Below are 23,329 nucleotides of genomic sequence, written 5' to 3'. Positions count from 1 at the left end.
GCTCGAGCCTCCCAGAGCTCTACCCCTCGAGCCCCCCCGGGCTCCTCCCCCCAAGCCTCTCAGGGCTTCTCCTCTCGAGTCTTTCAGGGCTCCCCCTCCTTCCAAGCCTCTCAGGGCTTCTCCTCTCGAGTCTTTCAGGGCTCCTCCTCCCCCCAAGCCTCTCAGGGCTTCTCCTCTCAAGTCTCTCAGGGCTCCTCCCCCTCTCAAGCCTCTCAGGGCTTCTCCTCTTGAGTCTTTCAGGGCTCCTCCTCCCCTCGAGCCTCTCATGGCTCCACCCCTCAAGCCTCTCTGGATTTCGTCTCTCAAGTCTTTCATGGCTCCTCCTCTCAAGCCTCTCAGGGCTTCGTCTCTCGAGTCTTTCATGGCTCTCCCCCTCAAGCCTCTCGAGCCTTCCAGGGCTCGGCCACTAGAGCCTCCCGAGCCTCCTACGGCTCCCCCTCCAGAGCCTCCTATGGCTCCGCCTCCCGAGCCTCCCACGGCTCTGCTCCCAGAGACTCCAGAACCTGCCAGGCCGTCACCTCGGAAACCTCCCACGGCGCCACCTCCTTCTGCTCCACCTCCAGAGCCTTCCAGGCCTTCGCCCCTAAAGCCTCCTTCGGCTCCACCTCCAGAGCCTTCCAGAACCCCACCTCCAGAGCCGCCTACGGTGCCGCCTTTCACGGCTCAGCCCGGACTTCCTGACCCTCTCCCTGTCCTGTGGCCTCTTCCCTGGCCTCCGGACCCTATTCCTGTCCGGTGGTCACCTTCCAGACCCCCGGACCCAGTCCCTGTCCTCCAGTCACCTTCCAGACCCCCTGACCCTGTCTCTGCCCTTTGGATGCCCCCTAGATCTCCCGACCACCCACCTGTCCGCTATGTTCCCCCTGACCTTGCCTTGAAACTGCCCATTGACCCCATGGACTGTCTCATTTCCCTCTGTGCCCCTTGGACTGCCCTCAATTTTGTTTGTATGTTTTGTGGATTGTCCGTTCAAGGTTGTTTTTTGTTTGTTGGGATCGTCCAGCACCACTTCCCAGAGGTCGCGCTCCTCACAACCGAGCACGGCTGTCAGGAGCCGTCCGTTATAGAGGGGGGAGTACTGTCACGAACCCCGCTTCTCTGCCCCATCCCCGCTTCCTCGAGCACGCACACGCGCTCCCCTTCGTCCAGCTCACGCGCGCTTCGGCTTCACCGAGCACACACACGCACTCCGCGAGCGTACTCGCTCACTTCCCGCTCCCTCGCTCCGCCCCCTCGAGCTTCTACGCTCATTTTGCTCGCTCACGCTTGCACGCTCGTTTTACTCCTACGAGCTCACATGCTCGTACACTATCTCCCCCACCTCGGGCTCACATGCCCACTTCTATCGCCAGAACATTATGTACACCTGCACTCGCGTCATCTGCACTCCTGTTCATTGTATACACCTGCACTCGTCCCTATCACCTGTCATTGTTTACACCTGCACTCGTCTCTATAAATATCACAGCACATTCGTCTCCCGCTTGTTGGTTATTGTATTTAGTTTCCCGTGTCTTTGCCCCCCCGCTAGTCTCGTCTAGATTTGAACTCCTCTTGTCTTCCTCTTAGCTTGCCAGCTCCCCTTGTTCCCGTCTTTTGCTCCCACTAGTCTCGTCATTCTTATATCCTGATTCCCCGGCTCTCGACCCTACGCTTACCTCGACCATTCTCCCTCTGGATTTTCCCCACTGTACCTTCGCCTGCTCTTTAAAATAAAAAGCAGTTTTGATTTACATTGTGACTGTCTTGTCTTGTGTGTGTGTGTGCGGGTTACATAAATAAAATGGCTTTATTCAAATACATTTATTAAATCTGATGAAATGGGTTAAAACAAGTAGAAATAGATCCTAGAGGTAACAACTTCAGGTTACCACTTTTCAGTATTTTTTTTTTCTTGGTGATTTAAAAATAAATAAATGCACAAGGAATGAACAGTCACAGACAAGAGGAAATTTTACTTAATTTTTTTTGAAAGACAAAAAGTTCTTTTACAGTTCAAAGATAATTAAAAATCATAATCTTTACAGTAGTTTCTTTTTATAGTTTTTTCACCAGTAATAACTGCCCACTGAAAGTCCAGTCTATGACAAAGTATCTGATCAACAGGAAAAATAGCAGACTTTTTGTCAGTTCGGATGTGTGATTATACAGTATTAATCAATTATCAAGTAACCACCAAATGATAACTTTGCAGTTTATGCCCATTTTATGAAATCATGTATATTAGGGAAAGCCACAATTCAGATAAAATAAATAAGCAACTGACATCAGGAGTCAGGGAACCAAAAAAATTAAACGTTGAAAATGTTTGTGATGTGATGAAATCATTACGAGTTGACAAATGGATTGTAGAGAAAAGGCAGTGATATGGAGTGAGATGTACAAGCTAATAACTGTAGCTCTTGTGCTGTTACTCTATATAGTTCAACTACCTTTTTTTATTATTTACCAAACAAGCCATCTAAACACATTTTAAAAAAAAATAAAAACATTTAAAAAAGAGAAATCTGCATGAAGACAATAAACTGTTGGTACACTTCCACGAGATTGTGGAAGGATTATGGAATTATTGACCAGGGAATAATAGGAACTGATATTTTTTTTTGCCCTCTTAAAACATTATTGAGGAAAAAATATATTATATTCACTGTGCATTAAAGCAATAACTCCAGAGAAACATATTTAAAAGAAAAGGCTATACTTATATTGTTTACCTGTTGAATATATCCTCAAAGTTCATTGCTTTATAATATTTAATATTTATCTAATTTTACCATCTGGAACAAAACCAAAAATAATGGTGTAACACAATTTGCATTAGACATGAAAACCCCCAAATACCCGATTTGTGTGAATGGAATAATAATTTTTCTTTTTTTTTTTTCTTTTTTTTTTTTTTTAAAGCATGGTTGTACTTTGAAATACAAAATTGCTATACAAACGAAGTTCCAAAATCAAATTTATGGAGAAAAATTGGCAGATGACATAACAACAAAAACAGATTATGAGCGAAAACACAACATAAGGAAAAGAGATTTTAAGCATATACATATTCAAGCGATACACATACGTTATTCTTATGGATTTCCTACATATATCCCTTTTTGATCATTAAAACTTCAGAGCTAAAGTCAATGAGATCTGTTAAACATTATATCAGTGACAATAGTTTGTATAAAGCTGCCTTATGACTCTTTTCTGATGTATAAATAAATTTTAAACAATGACTTTGGCAAAATTAAAGACAAAATCATAAACATATTTATCACTTTATACACAATTCACACGCTAGAACCCAAACAAAAGTATTGGCTTTATCTACATCTTCAGTCTTTCATTACAGAACTTTCACAGTGCCAAAATCAGATTGATCTACATGATTCTGTTGTTAACCAATGAGCAAAACGGCTCTACTGAGCAATGTTTCTTCCTACAATGTTTCAGTAATTTCAATCTTAACATTATCTGCTAGAGGAAGCACTACACGTTGCAAAATAAATGATGAATGTAATCACAGTTTTTCGACAAAACAAACATATTAAAATGAAAGAAATAAAGAATACAACATGCAACAAACTTAAAAAAAGATTCTCTCATTTGTGTTTTCTTCAACAAAAATGAATCCTTCATTATATTAGATAAAAAGAAGGCAGTAATCGCTTTAGAAAGATTAGGGCTATTTGATCCCCTTGGCTCCATGTATGATGCATATTTGTCTTTGTGTAGCATTTATTTTATATAACAATGGGTGTTTGTTGTGGTGTTTGGTCTATGCATTTTTGCATTGTAGAATGATTTTATGAGATAAAACAGGGTACAAGATCAAAAGGAATTGTCTGTTCTTAAAGGGATAGTTCACCAAATATGAAAATTCTCTCATCATTTACTCAACTCATGCCATCCCAGATGTGACTTTTTTCTACTGCTGAACACAAACGAAGATTTTTTTTTTTTTTTTTTCTTCAAATATTTCAGCTCTGTTGATCCTCACAATGCAAGAGAATGGTGAAAAAACATTGAAGCTCAAAAAAGTACATTAAGGCAGCAAGTAATCCATATGACTCCTGTGGTTTAATCCATGTCTTCAGAAGAGATATGATACGTGAAAGTGAGAAACAGGTAAACTATTTAAGTATTTGTTTACTATAAATCTTCACTTTCATTTTCACATTTTTCTTTTGTTTTTGATGATTTGCGTTATTCGTGCATATCACCCCCTAATGGGAAGGGAGGAGAATTTATAGCAAAACAGGACTCAAATATTGATCTATCATGTCGCTTCTGAAGATATAGATTTAACCACTGGAGTCATCTGGATAACTTGTTTGCTGCCTTTATGTCCTTTTTGGAGCTTCATAATTCTAGACACAATTCACTTGTGTTGCATGGACCAACAGAGCTGAGATATTCTTCAAAAAATCTTCTTTTGTGTTCAGCAGAAGAAAGAAAGTTATACACATCTGGTATGTCATGAGGGTGAGTAAATGATGAGAACATGTTTGGGTGAACTATCCCTTTAACACATATGATGGAAGATGATTGTAAAAATTATGGCATGATAGTAACAATGCAAAAGAGAGTTGAAAACAAAAATTATGTTTTTACCACTTGACAATATCAGTTTAGGACTTTTAAAGGGATAATTCAACCAATAATAATGTCATAATTCACTCACCCATGTGTTGTTCCAAACCTCAAATTTGTATTTTTTTTTATTTTCAATTGAATACAAATCAAGATGTAAATCAGAATTAAATTCTCAATCACCATTCAATTTTATTGTATGGAAAAACAAAAAAAAAGATGCAATGAAAGTAAATGGTGTCTGAATATCTTCTTTTTAAAGTTTTCTGTTTTTGATTGACATGAAGGTGAGTAAATGACTACATAATTTTGTTTTTGGTGAACTATCTCTTTAATATTGATTCATGTTGCTGGCACATTTGTAGACTAACTGAACAAGATGTTTTAAAAGAGTTTTTTTCTCCTTTTTAATTCAAAAGCAATTTTTCAAATTCAGTGGGCGATTACAGCACAAAAATCTCTGGTAATCCTTCATTTAGCATACAATCATAAATAGAAACCACTGCAACATCATATCAGGTAATTTCATAATAGGTTGATGCACACAGAAACACACAAATATGATGGCAAATCAACAACTGTTAAAATAAATAGATCTCTCATGTTATAGTGTGGGGTGAGTAAGCATTGTCTGTGCTGATGCCCATTATCTTAAAAAGTGTCTACAAGATGAGTACAAATTTCAACATCAAAACAGGGAGGTACAATAGTTCAGTTCTTTTTTTTTTTTTTTTTTTTTCTCGTATTGTTCTACCTCTATTATGTTTTTGTTTCAAAGCAGATTGAGTTTAAAAAGGGCCTGAGTTTGGAGTTTGTCATCCTTCAGAGCACGACTGCGAGGTCAGTCCACGACTGGTGAAGTCAGTGGCATGAAAGAGTGTGTTTCATCTTCCTCTGTCTCTCTACACACAAACGCACACACACACACACACACACACACACGCAAAACCACACCCTACATGGGAGGAATGATCATTCCAGGGATCACTGTGAACAAAGAGAGAGAGACAGGCTGAATGGTAATTTATGGTTCTAGCACACATACATTTCTGAATGTCATAATAATGGCACGAGTTGAAAAAAACCTTAAAAAAAGCACAAAAAGAGTACAAATTTTACAACTTTTACTACCATAGAGGAAAAATAAACAAAGCGATGAACAATGTTATTACAATTTTTCCTAGAAGTTTAACTCCTAACCCAAACCCCAAATCTAAACCTCATCATAAATTCTAGTTAACCCCTTCCCTACACTTTAAAACTAACCATAGGAAAATTGTTTTTGTGTGCTTTTGTGTACTACTGTTTTTCTGTATTTCCCCTCTCCTAAAATTTCTCTATTGCCTGTGTGGCTTTCTTACTCATAAAAGTATTCTAATCAAAGGTAGCCAAGGACAGGGCTTGTAAAACCAATACAATCACACATGCTATGTGAAGTACGTGATTGGATTAAACTATCCAATCATATATCAATAGACGTCCTGTTGGTGAACTGATTGAAGAGTCAGTTTGAAAGAGTGCACAGATGAAATTAAGGCTGAAAAAATGTCAAGGAAGCGTAGAGAGTTAAAGAGTTAACATTTCTAAAAAGGAGTCATAGACAGAGCCTAGTAAAGTGAGGTGTGAGATTTGTGGAGCTCGCATTTCCATCGCCCATGGAGGCCGCACTGACATCGCGCAGCATGTTCATACAAAAAAGCATGTGGAGGCTGCTAAAAGTAAGTGTGCCACACCAAGTGTTAGCAATTTTTCATGAAGCAAAGCTTTGCACATTCATGACTTGAAAAAAGTCTTGCAGGCCAGGCTGGAGAAATCATTAATACATTCTGACATTAAAAAGCAATTGGATGCCCTGGTTGAAGGTGGTGACATGTGAGCGAATTATTTCTTTTTTGCAGTGAGAAACATTTATTCAGCATCGGTGGATTACCTCCAAAATTGGAGCTGCTCATTGGAGAACACAGGAAAACGTATGTGGGCCCTACTGAGAGATATCCCAGAGTGGAAAGACATTCAGAGCTGCCTTAAACACTTCTACTCCAGAATACCCGCTCTCAGTTTGATTGACGAAATCATGCTCTTTTTTTTGCGTGAAAAACATTGTCACTCGTCGAATCACATGAACATGAACAAGATGGCCGTGTCTGAGAGATGAACATATGTTTTTCTTGAGCTCGAGAGCAAGACTATCAGCTTCGGAGTCTTAGCCAAAGTCACTGAGTTTGTTTTATGCCTGCCTGGGACATCTGCATCTGTGAGGTGTGTGTTCTCATTAATGAATGCAGCATGGACACCGGATAAATCTCAACTCAGTGTAACAGTTATGAAGGCAATGCTTTTTGTAAATCCTAATTTCGGACTGGACTGCTCTGCATGTTACAATAAACTCTTAAAAGACAAGTGCACACTTGAAAATTGCTGCCAGCGAAAAATACAAGGTTACAACAGTTACAGATGTGGATGCAAATACTTCTCATTGATCTACACCTAGGTAAGTATGTCAATTTCATTTTTGCCGGGAGGGGGCTGTCCTGTTTCTACAAGCAGGAATCTGGTCACCCTCCACATTGCGTCACAACCCATAGTCCTTTCAGATAAATCCTAATATTTTTTCAGCATCAGTTCAAAATGGGCACAAATGAGACACTTGAAATGCTTTATTAAGACTGTCTCAACCGACTCCTAATTATTTGCAAGCTGCTGGTTTCATTGTTCTGGGCTTGTAAGGACATGCGGGCAGGGTGCTTGTCAACACGTGAGGAACAGAGCATATTCACACGTTCAAATACACTGCAACATACTGCTAATGTCTACTGATGCTCGCAGGCAGGACAGTTTGAAGCACCATTTAGGAGGAGTGAACTTAGTGTGTTTTGCACATGACATAATTTGTAAATTACTTGCATTGATTACAATGAAATGACAGAGCAATGAGAGGTAGGCATGTCTACACTTTAAAAAACACAGCAATAACATTCTTTTCACAAATATGCTTGGTAAAAATGGATGGATGGATGGATGGATGGATGGATGGATGGATGGATAAAGAAACAGTTAATATGAAAAGAGTATAGATGAGTAACATACTTCAGGAGAAGGCCAGGCCCTGGAGCGCGCTGGCTGTGGAGTACTTGTTAGAGTCGACAAAAGACTGATCTAAAGTCAGTAGAGAGAAGGAAATGGGAAGGTACAGAGAGAGAGAGAGAGAGAGAGAGAGAGAGAGAGAGAGAGAGATAATCAGGGTTAATATCAGGTAATGGTCAAATTGGTCAAAGGGAAGGCTTGACATTCATTCTGCTAGTTTACGACATCAAAGTTCCTCAGTGGACTTTAGTGGTGTTAATGTTATATATAAACAGTGTTATCAAGTAATGTTTTTTAATATATAGAAATAATATTAGAAAAATTATGTTTATGGCATCATTAAAGGCATTCAAATAATGTGTGAAAGACTAAATGTTACCTTGGAGACCATTCTCATTGGTACTGGTGCATGTAGGTGGAGGTGAGGACTGGGGTCGAACGACAGGAGCAAAGGCGCTCTTCTGCTTCACAGCTGAAACCATGTTTGCTGGAGAGAAGGAGAAGATCCCAGAGGAGCTGCTGCAGTTTGAGGGCAGGCTGGTTGAGGAGGCCATGGTGGGGCTGGAGGGAACAACTGCAGGAAGTTGACAAATATATTTTGAATATAGCGGAAAGACAAATGGAATGAAAAGTCTTTTGTTTCAACTTTAGTGAATAACTTTCTAAGAAACAATTTGAGAGATTTGCTTGAATATTCATCAAGGAACATTTTTCTTTCTTTACCTTGAAGTGTGTTTTTTGCTTAATTGAAAAAGCTTCTGGCTATCCCAAATTAATTTGCAAAGACAACTACTGTGGAAGTAAGCCCAATCGCCATAGTTGACTTCCTGAAGAGTGGAAACATTGTGGCTCTGTGGCACTTACATTCTGTTTGTTTGAGTGACATGTCAACTTCTGGCTAAACCAATGGTGTAGGTTTGGGGCAGGACTATGTGTTTGATTGACCAATGGAAGATGGGAGGAGTCTTTGGGAAAATATTTTATATTTGAGCCTGATCTCATAAAAGAAAATTAAAAAAAACTTCACTGTCACATCATTTTTGCAAAATTATATTATGGGGCTTCTTGCACATATCGCAGCAGTTTCAAGTCCGAATGAAATGTCCACAGAGTGGTGCTAAAAGCGGTTAAATTTCCCCCCAAACAGATGAGGTTTTTAAGTTTAATATTCTATCAAGTTTTAAACCCACAAAACCTTCATTCCTACACTAAACATTAAACCTAAAACTAACCAATAATCTTATGAAAAATGAACGTGATAAGAAAAACTTAATTGCTGAAGCCACAATGTCATTTTGAGGTACTTCTATGAAACTTAGGAAACAGCCCATGTGTCGATTTGCGTGCTCTCAGTTGAGTTACCATGCAGTTTGATCGCACTCAAAAAAGCTTGTAAATGTAGTTGGTAATGTAATGCAAATGTGCTATAGTAAATGTGTTATGATGTCATAAACGCATTATGTGGGCAAAACAGGGTGAAAAATAAACACTTATGAACAAATAATCTGCTGTTTTGTGATTTGTGTGAAAGCAAATAAATCATAACTTACCACTTTTCACACTGTTTTGTTATCGACAAAGTGAAAATGTGTAAAAAAAAATGGCCTTTTATTGATAAAAATGGTGTGCCGGATTTGGTTTATCCCAAAAGAAATCTGCTCTTAAGCCGTTTCCATACAGAAATGTATGTATATCACTAATTGTGTTCCTTTCGTCTCCCAGATGCCCCCCAGCTTACTGATTAATTTCACAAATAAAAGCAATCAGAAAATGGAATTGCAATCAAAAGGGAGCAGTTGCCTTTCTTATAGGACTGTAATATTGGTCCTGATGTTGCGCCTATCGCTGGTAGCCACCGGTTCTGACCCGAAAGCGAATCGTCATGGACCTGTTCAAGCTGGAAACCTACACCAAGTATTGGGGAAATCTTTCAGTCTTAGTATAAGAACCATCCATCAATGTGTATATGCTGTGTGTACAGCTATTAAAGAAAAATGATTGTGTTGTAATATCAGGGTTTACATATGTGATACATTCCTGATATTCAATAGAATATTTTTAAGAATCATCTAATCTAATGCATCACCATCACAACTGCATTATGTCCCGCATATATGTCCAGCAACTTTTAACGACCAACTGAACTTGATTGTCATCTAAAATCAGTTTAAGCATCATAATGCAATTTACATTTTCTGAAGAAGCTCAGCAAATGCAATCCGAGGTAAAGAGGGTTAGATTTAAACATTTTAAAAGTTTGAATACAGGGAATTTTGATGGCATTTTTTCAAAATTAAGCTAAACAATAATTTTATACAATTGTAGAATATATGTTAGTGTTCCAAAAAAGCACACTGATGTTTTTCTGCTAGTATTGTGTATTTATTTTAATTTAAAGCATCTTGAAATGATATGTTTTTGTTTTTGTATTGTGGGCTAATTTCATGACTGCGTCTATTATTTTGAATGGTGTGGAAAAGGAACTTTAAAAGTAAACGGATGGCTACCACGATTAAATTAATCGCAAACAGTGGGCATTCATTTGTTCTCTGTGCACTTGTCGATGATGGGTGTATGATACGAGATATTTGTGTTGGCACTCCTGGAAGTGTCATGACACAGATGTGTTTGCAGCATCAGATCAGTGCAGGTATGCCATTGAGACCAATCCATAACAGTTATAATCACGTTATAATAAATTGGCTTTCAAGGATGTATATACACTGTCACCATGATTAACACAGGCTAACGATTGAGGTAAATTCTGTCACGTGACACAACATTTTTTGCATTAATGGCAATTTTCTCAACAAAAAGTGTTTCCAAACCAGTTTTTCACAACATTTGAAGTATCAAAATTGTTCGATACGTTTATGTGTTAGAGTTAAGCGAAAAACATATTATGTCCACACTTGTGAATTGTTTTTTGATAATTTGCGTCAGTAAAGGTTTTGATGCGCTACACCTTTTGTCACCAAAAAATACTTGGATGGAAACTTAGTTATTGATGCTGTATCGCCACTAGTGTTCTTTTCACCAGTAAACTGCCACATCATTTTCAACGAGCTATGAAAAAAATCAAATAGGTATACTGACTTGATTATATGAGACCAAGTTGAATATTTTTGTAATTCCGCTTGGTTTTTGCTAATGGTGCAGAAATTACATACATCAATTTGAACATTTAGCACCCACATATGGGCTAATTTATTAATCAGCTATATGGGCTGTATGAATTAATCTTGTATTAATTAAAATGGTTGAATTTTTTGTTGTTCCGACTTAGTAGTTTAGCACATCAGCCAGCCGAAACCTTAAATGAATGGCACATTGTTTTCAAGCATTAACCTATCATTTACTGAAAACTGGAAGCTTAACAGTGGTCTTTGGCCTTGACTAAATGTGTCTGATGGAGTCTGCAAGCCTTTTAAAATACTTGTTAACATTGCAGAATGTTAGTAGTGCAATTTAATTGTTACCCTTTCAATTACTGTATTGATTAAATTAACTGTCTTTAATTTGTAAACCAAAATGGAATGTAACTTTGATAGAAGCAGTCTAGAACAACAACTTTCTCTTTTGTTTCTGGGAAAGGAATGAGAGGACTTAAAAGAGAGTCATCAGAGTATAAAGTGGGCTGGGTTGCACTGCTAAATTCCTTTCCTTTGTGTGGGGGGTTTGCGTCTCAAAGTCTTGCATGCCACTTGTTTTGCCTTTTTGAAGATTTAGTGTCAGATTGTTTGTCCAACACACACCCCTCAATGCTCAAATCATAATTAAGCCAAACAAACACTTCACTCTATGACTGTTTTCAATTATGTTGTCTCTTTCTCACTTTCTCTCTGTCTGGTTAATTGAAAAGATCAAGCAATTAAGAATTAGCACAATAAACAACAGCTGGAGTGAAGTACCACTGTCAAATGTGTAAATATGAGAGAGCACAGGCAGTTGAGGAGGAAAGAACTTTCTTAGAGCTGTTGAATACTGACTGCAGAGAGGAAAATTGTGGGAAATCCCAGTTGGGAATTCAATCAGACCTAAAGACCCATCCTGTCAGACATCCCGCAATGATTATGCATCAAACACCGTAGTTTGTTAGGAGAAAAGAGCTTGTTGCAGCATGTGAATTACAATAAGCCAACCTGCTGTCAAATTCTAATTCCAAGATCTAAAGAATTCCTTTTGAGAAATATTAAGAATCATACATCGATCCAATTATAGGTAGAAATGCCTAGACTGGTAATTCTGCATAAACAACTACATTTATTTATTTATTTTAATATTTCTGGAGATAATGTGAGTCATGCTGTCCCTTGCAAAAGTTAATAATGCCACTGTAGGTTGTAGGTGTGAGTGTTTGCTAGATTGTTTAAGTGCAGTTTCTAAGGAGTTCCTGGGTGGTTTTTAGTGTCTTGCAATGCAGCTGCTAAGGTGTTATGGGTGGTTTCTTGGTGGTTAAATAGAGTGTTCTGTGTGGTTTCTAGGTGGTTCAATTTTGGCTGGGTTCGGAATGGCATATTACCATAGTAATCTTACTATTTCTGCCATAGACAGACATGACAGAAGTAGTAAGAGTAGTATGGTAGCAGGGGTGTAGGAACCATTATACTAAATTGTGTGTGTGTGTGTGTGGGGGATAACTACATTTGCACACACACCTTTCGAGAAATATTAATTATATTTTAAGATGTTTATTTTGCTTAATCTTAGTACAAGTACTTAGTAAACGTAGTACATTTTAGCTGTTCGCTTAAAACGAAGCTTTTAAGGCACAGTAGAAGCCTCTGCCAGCTGTTTGCTTCTGCAGTGGGCAGAACTAACTCAAAAGCGGTATTCCCATTGGCTAGTGCTCAGAAGTCACATCCACATTTTGATTAGGCAAATCAGTTTGGGGAACACAGAGAACTTTTGTTCTGTGACTTTTCCATGTTTTATTTGGCTATTAAATTGAATTTAGATTAATGGTAATGTTTGTAGCATATTGTGTAGTATAGTGTAGACAGAGAGGTGACACAAGCTTCTTAAAATTTTCAGGTAAGATCATATTTGACACTGACATTAATGCAGTGTTCCCTATCTGTCACTTATTCAACGTTGTGTTGGTGAGTTGACACTAGGGGTCGCTCCTGCGGAGCCCAGACATCTCTGATCTTGAGAAAAGGCCAATGGAAATTGCTGTGTGGAATTTGCATGCCACTCCCCCGGACATATGGGTATAAAAGGAGTGACGCTGCAAATGCACATCAGATATCTTCTTCGGAGCCGAGCGAGCAAGTTCACAGAGCTGAATTCCTCTGCCGCATCCATTCATCTCTCTACACTGTTGGATCTACGGCACTTTCCAGCAGTCCTCCCCCTCGCACACCACAGTTGTGCTGAGCAAACACCCCGGGCGCTTCAGCAGCAGAAAAACTTTACTATATATATATATATATATATATTATATATATATATATATATATATATATATATATATATATATATATATATATATATATATATATATATATATAAAGCACATAAAAGAGTTTAATTTCTCTAAAAGAGTGGCACAAATGGAAAGCGTCTTTTTCAAGATGCCGTTCCATTTGTGTGTATTTCCTGGTTGCGGTCAATACCTCTCCCCGTCCGATGGCCACGATTGCTGCCTCTGTCTGGGGGCCACCCGCTGCCCCAGGAGGAAGCAGACCCAGCCTTGGCGTTGCTGTGTCCGGAGCACGCTCTTTGCATCTACTTGGATCGCACGCAGAGGCTCCGAGCAGCTCTTTGTCCGCTTCGGTGGACAGCGGAAGGGAAGCGCTGTCTCCAAACAGAGGATCGCCCACTGGGTCATCGATGCCATCACTATGGCATGCCACGGTCAGCACATGCCACCCCCTGCTGGCCTACGAGCCCATTCTACCAGAAGTGTTGCGGCTTCTTGGCCGTTGTCCCATGCAGACATCTGTAGAGCTGCAGGCTGGGCAACACCTAACACCTTTGCAAGGTTTTATAACCTCAGGGATGAGCCAGTTTCATCCCGTGTGTTATCAGGTGAAACAAACAGGTAAGTTCGGGTCAGCTGGCCGGGTGTTTCCCTTGAGGCAAAGACGTGCGCTCTTTCCCCAGTTGCGTTCGCAAGAAGTGTGAACCCTGGATGTTCCTCCTCCCTAGTCTAGCGGCCGACGAGTCTTCGGAGAGACTCGCCGCCGCCCCAGTACAGGCATCAACTAGGCCTCCGTACTGAGGTAAGTGCTCCACATGTGCTTGTTGTCTCCCTGCGCAACCCTGTGTGATATATTTTCCGCAAAATGGTATCCCCACCGGTAAACCGCGTCTTCCTTGGGCCAAGGGCCCTCTGTCCTTGGTCGCCGTGTCTGTAGTAACTCCTCCCCCCTCGGGTAGGATCTACCATGGCGCCGCTTCGCACGATGTGCTTCCGCTCCTACCCAGTAAGACCCTGATGGAGGGAACGAGATGTTGTGTCCCTCCTGCCACAACACAGAACCAACCGCTGAAATGGCCGGGTCTTTAGCTTGGCTCCTTAGTGCGATACCTGATGTGCGTTTGCAGCGTCACACCTTTTATACCCGTATGTATGTGAAAAAATATCACATATTCTCATTACATATATTCTTAAAAATTCTGTAAAACTGTCATATTGTGAAGAGATGCTGATGAGATTTAGAATATTCAGATTGAGCCTACGTCCCTGATGGGTAGTATGTCGATTTCGAAATCAGCCATGTTGTTCTGGGAGTTTTCCAGATGATTGCATACTGGACCAAGTTAAAAGAGCACACTCCAAATCATCTGGTAATATTCACTTTGATATAAATATGATTTTTTTTCGATCATCTTATCATTTACTAGGATAAAAATAGCATAGCTCTCCACAGTCACAAAACAAAAACAAACAAACAAACAGTGTAAGTGTAAAACTCACTGGCATAGGGCGAATTGGCGGCAGAGCCGTTCAGGAAACTCGGGGATCCGGTCAGGTTTGTCATTGTGCTGTTTCCGTAGCCATTCATGCTGGTGGATACCGTACTGTAACTGTTCTGCTGAGGTGTGGAGCTCGGGACATATCCATGCGGAGATACACTACTTGTGTTACGACTGAAACCTGCAGCCAGACACACAGACAACTTAGTCAACCCTTACAAATAATACAAGTACAGTGGAAGTACAATCAATTACAAAAATGTTTTGTAACTTGGTATATGTCCAAAAAACCCTTTTGGAGAATGTTATATAAAGTCTCAATTTTAACAGAAATGCCTCTCAAAATGTAACCAAAAGGTTGGTATGTATTGTAAGTGTAAAAAGTTCTTGGAGTAGTTTCTTGAATTCTCAAGAATCATGTCATAAAAGCCCCAGCTTAGATACATTTATCCAACACATTTTCTCTTTAGATTGCTCGTGCAAGTGTGTGTGTGAAGGAGGGTGAGAGATAAAGAAAGCGATCGAGAGAGAGAATATCTTACCCTGGCCCTGAGACGATTCTGAGATGTTAACAGCGAGCTGTCCAGTGAAGGAGTTTACTCCCATCATGCTCGCATGCACAGAGCTGTTGGTCAGGCCTGTCAGCTGGTTGTGGTTTCGTGGCACATTGTAAAGGGCCTCAGCGATGTCTGCTGCTCGCTTAAGAATGATTTCCTAAAGAAAAATTAGCCATCATCTCACAATTTAACGCATTGTAGGGATATACAGTGGGGTCCAAAAATAGTGCATTTTTTAGTGAGTTGATCATGTTTTAATACTAAATTCCTCATTACAAATAATATTATGTGCTTAACAATTTGGGTAAAAATTTAAACTTCGTAGGTCGCCTTTTTGTTTTAAAGAGAGGATGCACTGAAGGCGACATTGAGCCCACAAGTTTGTGAAAAACCTGATGATTCATGTTGTCAAGACATTATCTGAGATTGTTCAATGGAAGCAAAGAAATCTGACCTTTATACAAAATTAACATGGTCAATGTAAAAGTTTGCTGACATTTGATTTGTGACCTAAACATAGTGCAGTTTGTTCCTCACCTGGTTGTTGTGGGGCATTCCATAAAGTGCTTCAACCAGATCTGCAGCTCTCTTTAAAATCACTTCCTGAATTCACAATAAAACACAGAGAATATCAAATGAAAAATATTTAAAACAAGTTCCATCCTCTGTCCAATCTTTGTAGATGTACAATCCATAATATGAACTTGTCACCAATTAGCATAGTAACTAAAAAATTTAATGCTCTTCCTTTTCACATATAAAAATGAGTTTCCATTTAATAACATCACAGCCAAGTGGAACACATGGAGCTGATGTTTGCTCAATTGTTCAGTGTCTGTCAGCATGAAAAAGCTTCGTTTTCAGCAAACATCTGCTTTGCATTGAGGAAGGACAATGCAATCTATGTTTGCAGTGAAGGTCACTCGGTTTCGCAGTGCTGGGCAATAACTCAGCAGAAAGCCAGTGCTCGTAAGAGCTCTTGTGATGACGGTACATCAGAGGTGGAATCAATGCGTTCCCGCTAATGAGAAGTAATTACTTTAACATACGGTTTTCAGCGCAGTCACATGATGGGGAAGAAGAACGGCGAGTGTCATGATGGTTTAAGTGCAATGGCTGGAAATCATTAGTGGCTTTTTTTGTTGCTTAATAATGTGATTATGTGGCTTGTACAATATCACCACATTATCAAACTAGCATGAGATCTATTAGCATGGGAGAAGTGCTGGCTGAGAAAGTTTAAATGCTGAATGATGTATTCCAAATACATTTTCAGAGCGATAAATGATGTAACATGGAACACAACATACAGGTTTGTCATTCAAGTTCAAAAGCAATCAAAGGCAAATAAGCAAAGGAATATGAATACGAAAAAACAACATGAATTTTACATTTTAACTTTTTACAGACTGCCATCACTTTATTTCTTCATGGTTTTGGAACATTTTGCAAGATTCTCAAAATGTTTAGAGTGTGATCACATAACTTAATACATAATCACATAATCAAAAATCTAAAATGCTTTTCATGTGATCCTGGATCATACAAAAACACATTGTGTCTCATTCATGAAAGACAAGCAGGACAAATTTCTGTACAAATTGCACTGATATGAATAAAAAAAAAAAACGTATAGCCGTTCTTAAATACATTGCTGCATTCATATGAAAGTAATACGTAAAACCATTCATATGCTGCATGCAAATTAATGCACCACACCGCAGAGACTCACAGCATGTGGACGCTCATGGTACTCTCCGTGATCCACAAACAATTTATCACGTGGCCCAATGAGAGCGAGAATCACTTTACCACGCGACCAAGAGGAGGTTACCCCATGTGACTCTACCCTTCCTGGCAACCAGGCCAATTTGTTTGCTTAGGAGACCTGGCTGGAGTCACTAAACACACCCTGGATTCGAACTTGCGAATTCAGGGGAGGTAGTCAGCGTCAATACTCGCTGAGGTACCCAGGCCCCACTTTGTAAATCATTTGTAAAACCATTATTTTAAATTATTGCTTACATAAGGCGATTTGGTCACATGCAAATTAATGTAAATTGTACCTAAAATCATTCTTTCTCACATTCATATCAACATAAATCATTTATAAAATCCTTCTTAAATTATCTCTTACATAAGAATGTGAATTGTTCGTAAAACTATTCTTACGTACATTGTTGCATTCATATGAATGTATTTTGTTCATAAAACCATTCTTACATAAACTGGTACATTATCTGTATGTTTTAATCATTTGAAAAAAATTTAATAATACATTATCCCATTATCAACATAAATAATTTGTAAAAACAATTTAACTTAAATGATCACTTCTTTAAGAAGGTAAATCATTCGTAAAACCATTTTACTGAAATTGTCGAATTTATACAAATGTGAGTAATTCGCAAAAGTATTCATACATAAATGGCTGCATTAATATGAATGGGAATTGTTCATAAAAGCAATCATGAATTCATATAAGTATCCACACAAACAATTTATATTGAATTTCGCACTAATCATGGTTCAAGAATGAGACCTATCCATTTAATATGAGATTAACATGTGTCCACTCATGAAATCCATGATTTTTTGTGATAGTGCTGTTCTATCACAAATTTTGAATTACACAAACTGTTCTCATGAAGTTCTCAAACACATATAGTTTCCTTTATGTTTTTCTTCTTTGTCCTGTATATATATATATATATATATATATGTGTGTGGGATTTCTTTGAAAGAAGTTAATACAGAAGGGCACTGCTCCAGCTAACAGAGTGACAGGCAGAAAATTGCTCTCCTTCTCTGCATGCAAGCCTTACCAGGTTCTTACCCCTTAGCATGAGTGTGAGCACTGTGTTGGAACATATTACCTCTCAATCAGCCCTGGGGTGTGTTGCCCCACACACACACACACACACACACACACACACACACAGACGTGAACACACAAACAAAACATGCTGGGGGGTCAGGCAAGCAATGAGGAGTTTTAGTGCGCTGTCCAAGGTGCTAAATTCACTCAATTATGGCCATGCTGGCACTGTGTTAACCTCTAATTATCATCACAGGGAGCTGTTAGAGCGATACATCCTGCAGCGGGAGTGAGGAGGCGGAGGAGAGTCCCACTGCAGCCTGGCAAGGGAGAGCGTGAATGGGATATGGGTGAGCGAAACGCTCCGAATTAAAAAGAGGCGGACTGGAGGCAGTGAATTCCCAGTACGTGTGAGTTTAGCCAAAACATCAATCAGATTAAGAACAAAAGATGGGGAGCAGAGGTGAATGATGAATATTGTATATCAAAAATACTCTGTAGGCCTATGAACTCTAAACATCAGTCTGGTGAAATGTAAAAAGAAAGAATCCGTGTTTGTCTTTGTCTCTGGACAAGGCCCTGTGATTCATACAAATGTCAAACAGACATGTTTGAAATCTCTACTGATTTCTTTAAATCAGTAGGGAAATCTTAAAGTAATAGTCCGGGTTCAATACAAGTTAAGCTTATTGACAGCAATTGTGGCATAATGTTGATTACCATAAAAAAATGCTTGACTTGTAACTTTCTTTAAATAACAAAAATCTGGATTACAGTGAGGCACTTACAATGGAAGTGAATGCGGCCAATCCATAAACCTTAAAATGCAAACAAGACGTAAACAACATGTGTTAAAATGATTTTTAGTGTGATTAAAACACAATTTTTTTCTGTTAAGTTATATCCAAAATTACAACTTTGTTGCTATGACAACAACTCTGTAAATCCTAAAGCCCTAAAACGGCCGTGAGAAATATGACAAACTTTACAGCTCAAATAATACATGCGTTTTTACAGAAGAATTAATGAGTGCTTTTATAAAATTAGAAGTTTCACAGTTATGCCTTCAAACCCTCCAAATATTGGCCCCATTCACTTTCATTGTAAGTGACTCACTGTAACCTCGATATTTTTTCTTCTTTAAAATGTTTTTATTTTTTTTGTTGATTGTGCTTAACTTGTATTGAACCTGGAATATTCCTTTAATTTGTTTAACTTTACAAAATAGTAACCATCATCATCAGACACCATAACTGAGAAGTTTCACACACAATAAAGGTTCTTCTAAATACACAATTATATTCTTACTGTGAAATGCTTGAAAAGTGCGTATGTCGTCTTTACATATAATGCAAAGATATTTATACATTGTTAAGGTTGCTGATGTGTCCAAAATCTTTTAGGGTCACTATATATGCCACACAAATACATTCATTTGATTCTATGTCTTAAAATCATCAAAAGATTTATGATTTTCTTTTTAAATGCAACAAAATAAAACAACTAACCAAAATAGAAATGAGGTCAGACACTGAATTTTAAAATAAAAACTCCTTAAAATGTATTTTTGAATGTGTGTATGTGCCTATTTGTGCATGATGTCATCTTTCCCCCGATGTTGTGTGGCTGTGCTCTAAACACATTACATGAATTGGCACACAATGGATAGTCATGTTGAAACTGATACAAGCTCTTTAGTGATCTAAGCTGTATGGATTTTTTCATAGTGTTTATTAGATCAGCTCTGAAGCATCCCATACTTTCCGTTAACAGTGACATCATAAAGTGGTGACCACGTTTATATGCGATGATATCAGCATATGAGGTTTTACAGGGAGTATTTCTGTCACTAATCCTGAAAACGGCATTTGATTGTTTGGTGAAAGACAAAATATATAGAATACTTTAATCTAAATGTATGTTTGACACCTTATAATAAATAAAATCTTGACACCTCAGGACCATTTGCCATGTTTAAATGTACATAATTGTGAATAAGATTTGAGAGCTATGGTGGAGGGGAAGATTATCAGTGAATACTGGTTTAAATTTTGCCCTGTTCCTCACACAAAGCTCTCCTAAAACGTCACAGATCAACAACTTGCCAATAAAATGCTCCAAAATGGGCATTTCATTTCTGGTATGTCACTAAAACAGTGGCAGATCTTGTTGGCAATGAGCATTCACACTTCTGTCCCCTCTCTAATCCTTTCACATGGGCTACTACACCATCTGTCCTCTCTGTCTCATGTGTGTCCGTGTGTCTGGTTTAAACTGGAACAAAAAAGCCTCTTTGAATCCTAACGGAGTGTTTATTGAACAACACTGTCAAACATCCCTTTAATCAAATATTTTCAAAGGCTTTTCACAGGTTTATGGACAATATGGAGACTGCCACATAATTGCTTTGCTAATGAAATCTGATTGATTGAAGTGTCAAAAAGTGGGGAAATAAATGTATTTCATGTATTGTTCTGCATATATTTAGTTATTTATTTTTGTAAAAGATCCAATACAAAAAGTGCAAAGAGCAAGTGAATTCATAAATCCAAATAAAAAAATAAATAAACATAAATAGAAAAATCCTACGTTAATATTATTTCCTAAAACTGCTTACAGTGGCTTCATTGTATTGTGAAACCATAACTTCATAATCAGCAAAAATTTCTTAAGTTTTGCTTGTCTAAGTTATTGTGTAAAAAGGGTAAATCAAGGGTAAAAAGTATTCAGTGATAAATCTTGTTTTTTGTTTTAGTTTTAGTTTTAGTTTTTTAAAAAAGTCTGTATTAATTATATTTAAACAATAGTATTTTATAGTATGTCTTTATTTTGAAATGTAGGTGTGTGTATGTATATACACACACACACACACACACACACACACACACACACACACACATATATATATAACAATCATCCATGTGATTATTTAATCAGTCAATCATGTGGCAGCAGTGCAGTGCATAAAATCATGCAGATACAGGTCAACAGCTTCAGTTAATGTTCACATCAACCATCAGAATGGGGAAAAACATTTGATCTCAGTGATTTGGACTGTGGAATGTTTGCCAAGGGTGGGCTGGCCAACCCAGAGTATTAGAGGTTTTTCTATTACTTCAAATATATATTTCATAAAATAGTGTAAAATGCATAAATTCTGATTTCTGAAAGTGTGAAAGAACTATTTGTATGCGCCGATTTTCTGTTATAATTTGGTTAAAGAAAATTGTGACGAAAACTTGGCCCATTTATTTTTTATTGAGTCCCACCTAAAAGTAATTTCTTGGCTACGCCCTTGTTTTAAAACACTTTTGTTTTTTCTTTGTTTGTTTTTTTGTTGATAGGGTTTGGGTTGGGGTTAGAGTGTTGTATCATTATTAATCATTCTAATATAATATTAAGAAATATAAAAAATAGCCTTGCACATTAATCAATAGAAATAAATAGATGAATCTAAAACCAAACATTATATAAATCAATAGAAATGAACAGTTCCTCAAGGTAAATATATGTGTGTACCAGCCTCTCACTTTCTCTCTCTCCCAATCGTCTCTGCGTTTGGCTTGTACGGTTGAGACAAGCAGTTGAAAAGAAAGCCCCGTCAACAAACAGTTATGACCTCAATAAGGATGAGAAAATCAATGGGGTGGAGAGGAACAATGCATTTGTTTATGTGTGTAACACAGCCAATGCAAATGGGACAGCAGCCAAGATGAAAGAGAGAAAGTGAGAGAGATTATGTATGATTCTCTGTTCCTCCATATGTCCATCCTCTTCATCGAGCTCAACACTATTCTGAATGTCAGAGGTGCCAGTTTACTGGAATCATTTCTCTTCCTCCTCCCCCCCACACACACATACACACACTCACACACTTCTGTGACTCAATTACTGGTGGTGGAGCAATAATAAAGTCCGGCCAGTGGAGACTTCGATCGCTGATCTGCCGGGAGGCAACGTTGGACAGCTGACTCACTATGATGGATCACCTCTGGGTGCCCGCACTCTCAAACTCACACACACACCTCTTAAACATACACCATATGCATATACAATCAGTACATAGCACATGACCAAACTTGTATACAAAAAAACCTGGACTCTCTCGCCCTCTCATGAAAACAACCAACTCACAGAATTCACTCCAGAAGGTGAGGGTTTAAAGGTGATTGCCTTGGAAACAGTTATCTCTTAATTAAACTCTTTAATCAAACAATTGCTGTTGTTCGAGACCAAAGGGACCAACCTGAAAAACAGATCTAAAGAACTGTAAACATGTTACACACAGAGGACCCGATTATAAGCAACACAACACATGCAAATCCTCTGTACAACAACAGCAATAGACAGAAGGCTTTTTTTGCATGATGCAAAGCCCTGTCCTTTTGCAACAGACTCTAATGTTCATCTAAGCAGAATTATTACCATATGAGTTTCATCACCATGACAATGATGACATACAGCAAGGCATACCCGCCCTCTCAGTCCTTCATAAGTGAGAATCATTACTTTGATGTAACAGCAAATGCTGTAGTGCTCAATTTAAATCAAGGAAAGGGGATCTGGAAATACTTAATAGGAGAACATAAAATGAAATGCATACAGCTGGATAATAATTCATGATACAGCCCTCCCAATGTGGCTTCTCGATAAACCTGTTAGTTCACTAGAACGGTGGTTCTCAACTGAAGGGTCTCAACCAAAAAAAATGGGCAAAACCATGCAAATAATAAACTGCAACTAGTCATATATTCGTGCATTTGGGATAATGCTTTATAAACGCTTTCCATATCTTTTTGGTTGTTGATGTCAAAGGTTGTGCGTCCAATAAAACTCTACTGCATTTTATTTCAAATTTATCAATCACTTCCCAGAAGCTTACCAAATTAAGCAGATGCCAACATGGGGAGATTGCGTGACATGCAAGATAAAATAAAATAAATATAATAAAAATGTATTACATTAAATACAGGTTACAGGTTTTGTATTGTGCCACGTATTGTCCAATGTGAAATCTAGGTTCTGAAGCAAACCCAGCTGAAAACCAATTTTTCTTATTGCGCAATGAGGCCTCTAAAATGTATCAGCTTTTTAAGGAACTTCTAAGGAGAAAAAAAAAATGCATTTATAGCCAAACCATGTGTTTCTAATCCAACCTAGTCTCATAGAATAAATGTTAATATAACTACATTTTTGAAAACTGACTTTTGCTTACCTCATTCTACATTCTCGCAGTTTCCTGGTGAAATGAACACTAGAGGTGCTAAATCAAGTGTGCGTTTTATTCACTTTTAAACAAATCATGACTGTAATGACTTATTTTGTCTTAATACTTATTTTTCACTGCTATTTTATGATATCG

At 38.3% G+C, this 23,329-nt stretch overlaps 1 protein-coding gene across 3 annotated transcripts in view; it reads right to left on the bottom strand.

Annotated features, from left to right (window-relative positions):
* Positions 1 to 2,858: 2,858 nt before the first annotated feature.
* LOC127625080 (transcription factor COE1-A-like) overlaps positions 2,859 to 23,329 on the bottom strand; it is a 175,531-nt gene continuing 155,060 nt past the window's right edge. The window contains exons 12-17 of one of the 3 annotated variants that reach the window (XM_052100145.1): positions 15,687 to 15,752; positions 15,135 to 15,306; positions 14,594 to 14,773; positions 8,048 to 8,242; positions 7,672 to 7,740; positions 2,859 to 5,571 (exon numbers count right to left, since the gene is read on the bottom strand). In XM_052100145.1, the coding sequence (XP_051956105.1) occupies positions 7,673 to 7,740; positions 8,048 to 8,242; positions 14,594 to 14,773; positions 15,135 to 15,306; positions 15,687 to 15,752 (681 nt within the window). In that variant the 3' untranslated portion in view covers positions 2,859 to 5,571; position 7,672. The remainder of the gene's footprint in view (positions 5,572 to 7,671; positions 7,741 to 8,047; positions 8,243 to 14,593; positions 14,774 to 15,134; positions 15,307 to 15,686; positions 15,753 to 23,329) is intronic. The other 2 variants (XM_052100146.1, XM_052100147.1) reach the window with 2 other exon arrangements.

Source organism: Xyrauchen texanus, chromosome 31 (assembly GCF_025860055.1).
Source record: "Xyrauchen texanus isolate HMW12.3.18 chromosome 31, RBS_HiC_50CHRs, whole genome shotgun sequence".
Taxonomy (NCBI): Eukaryota; Metazoa; Chordata; class Actinopteri; order Cypriniformes; family Catostomidae; genus Xyrauchen; species Xyrauchen texanus.
This window is presented reverse-complemented; position numbering and strand designations above follow the sequence as displayed.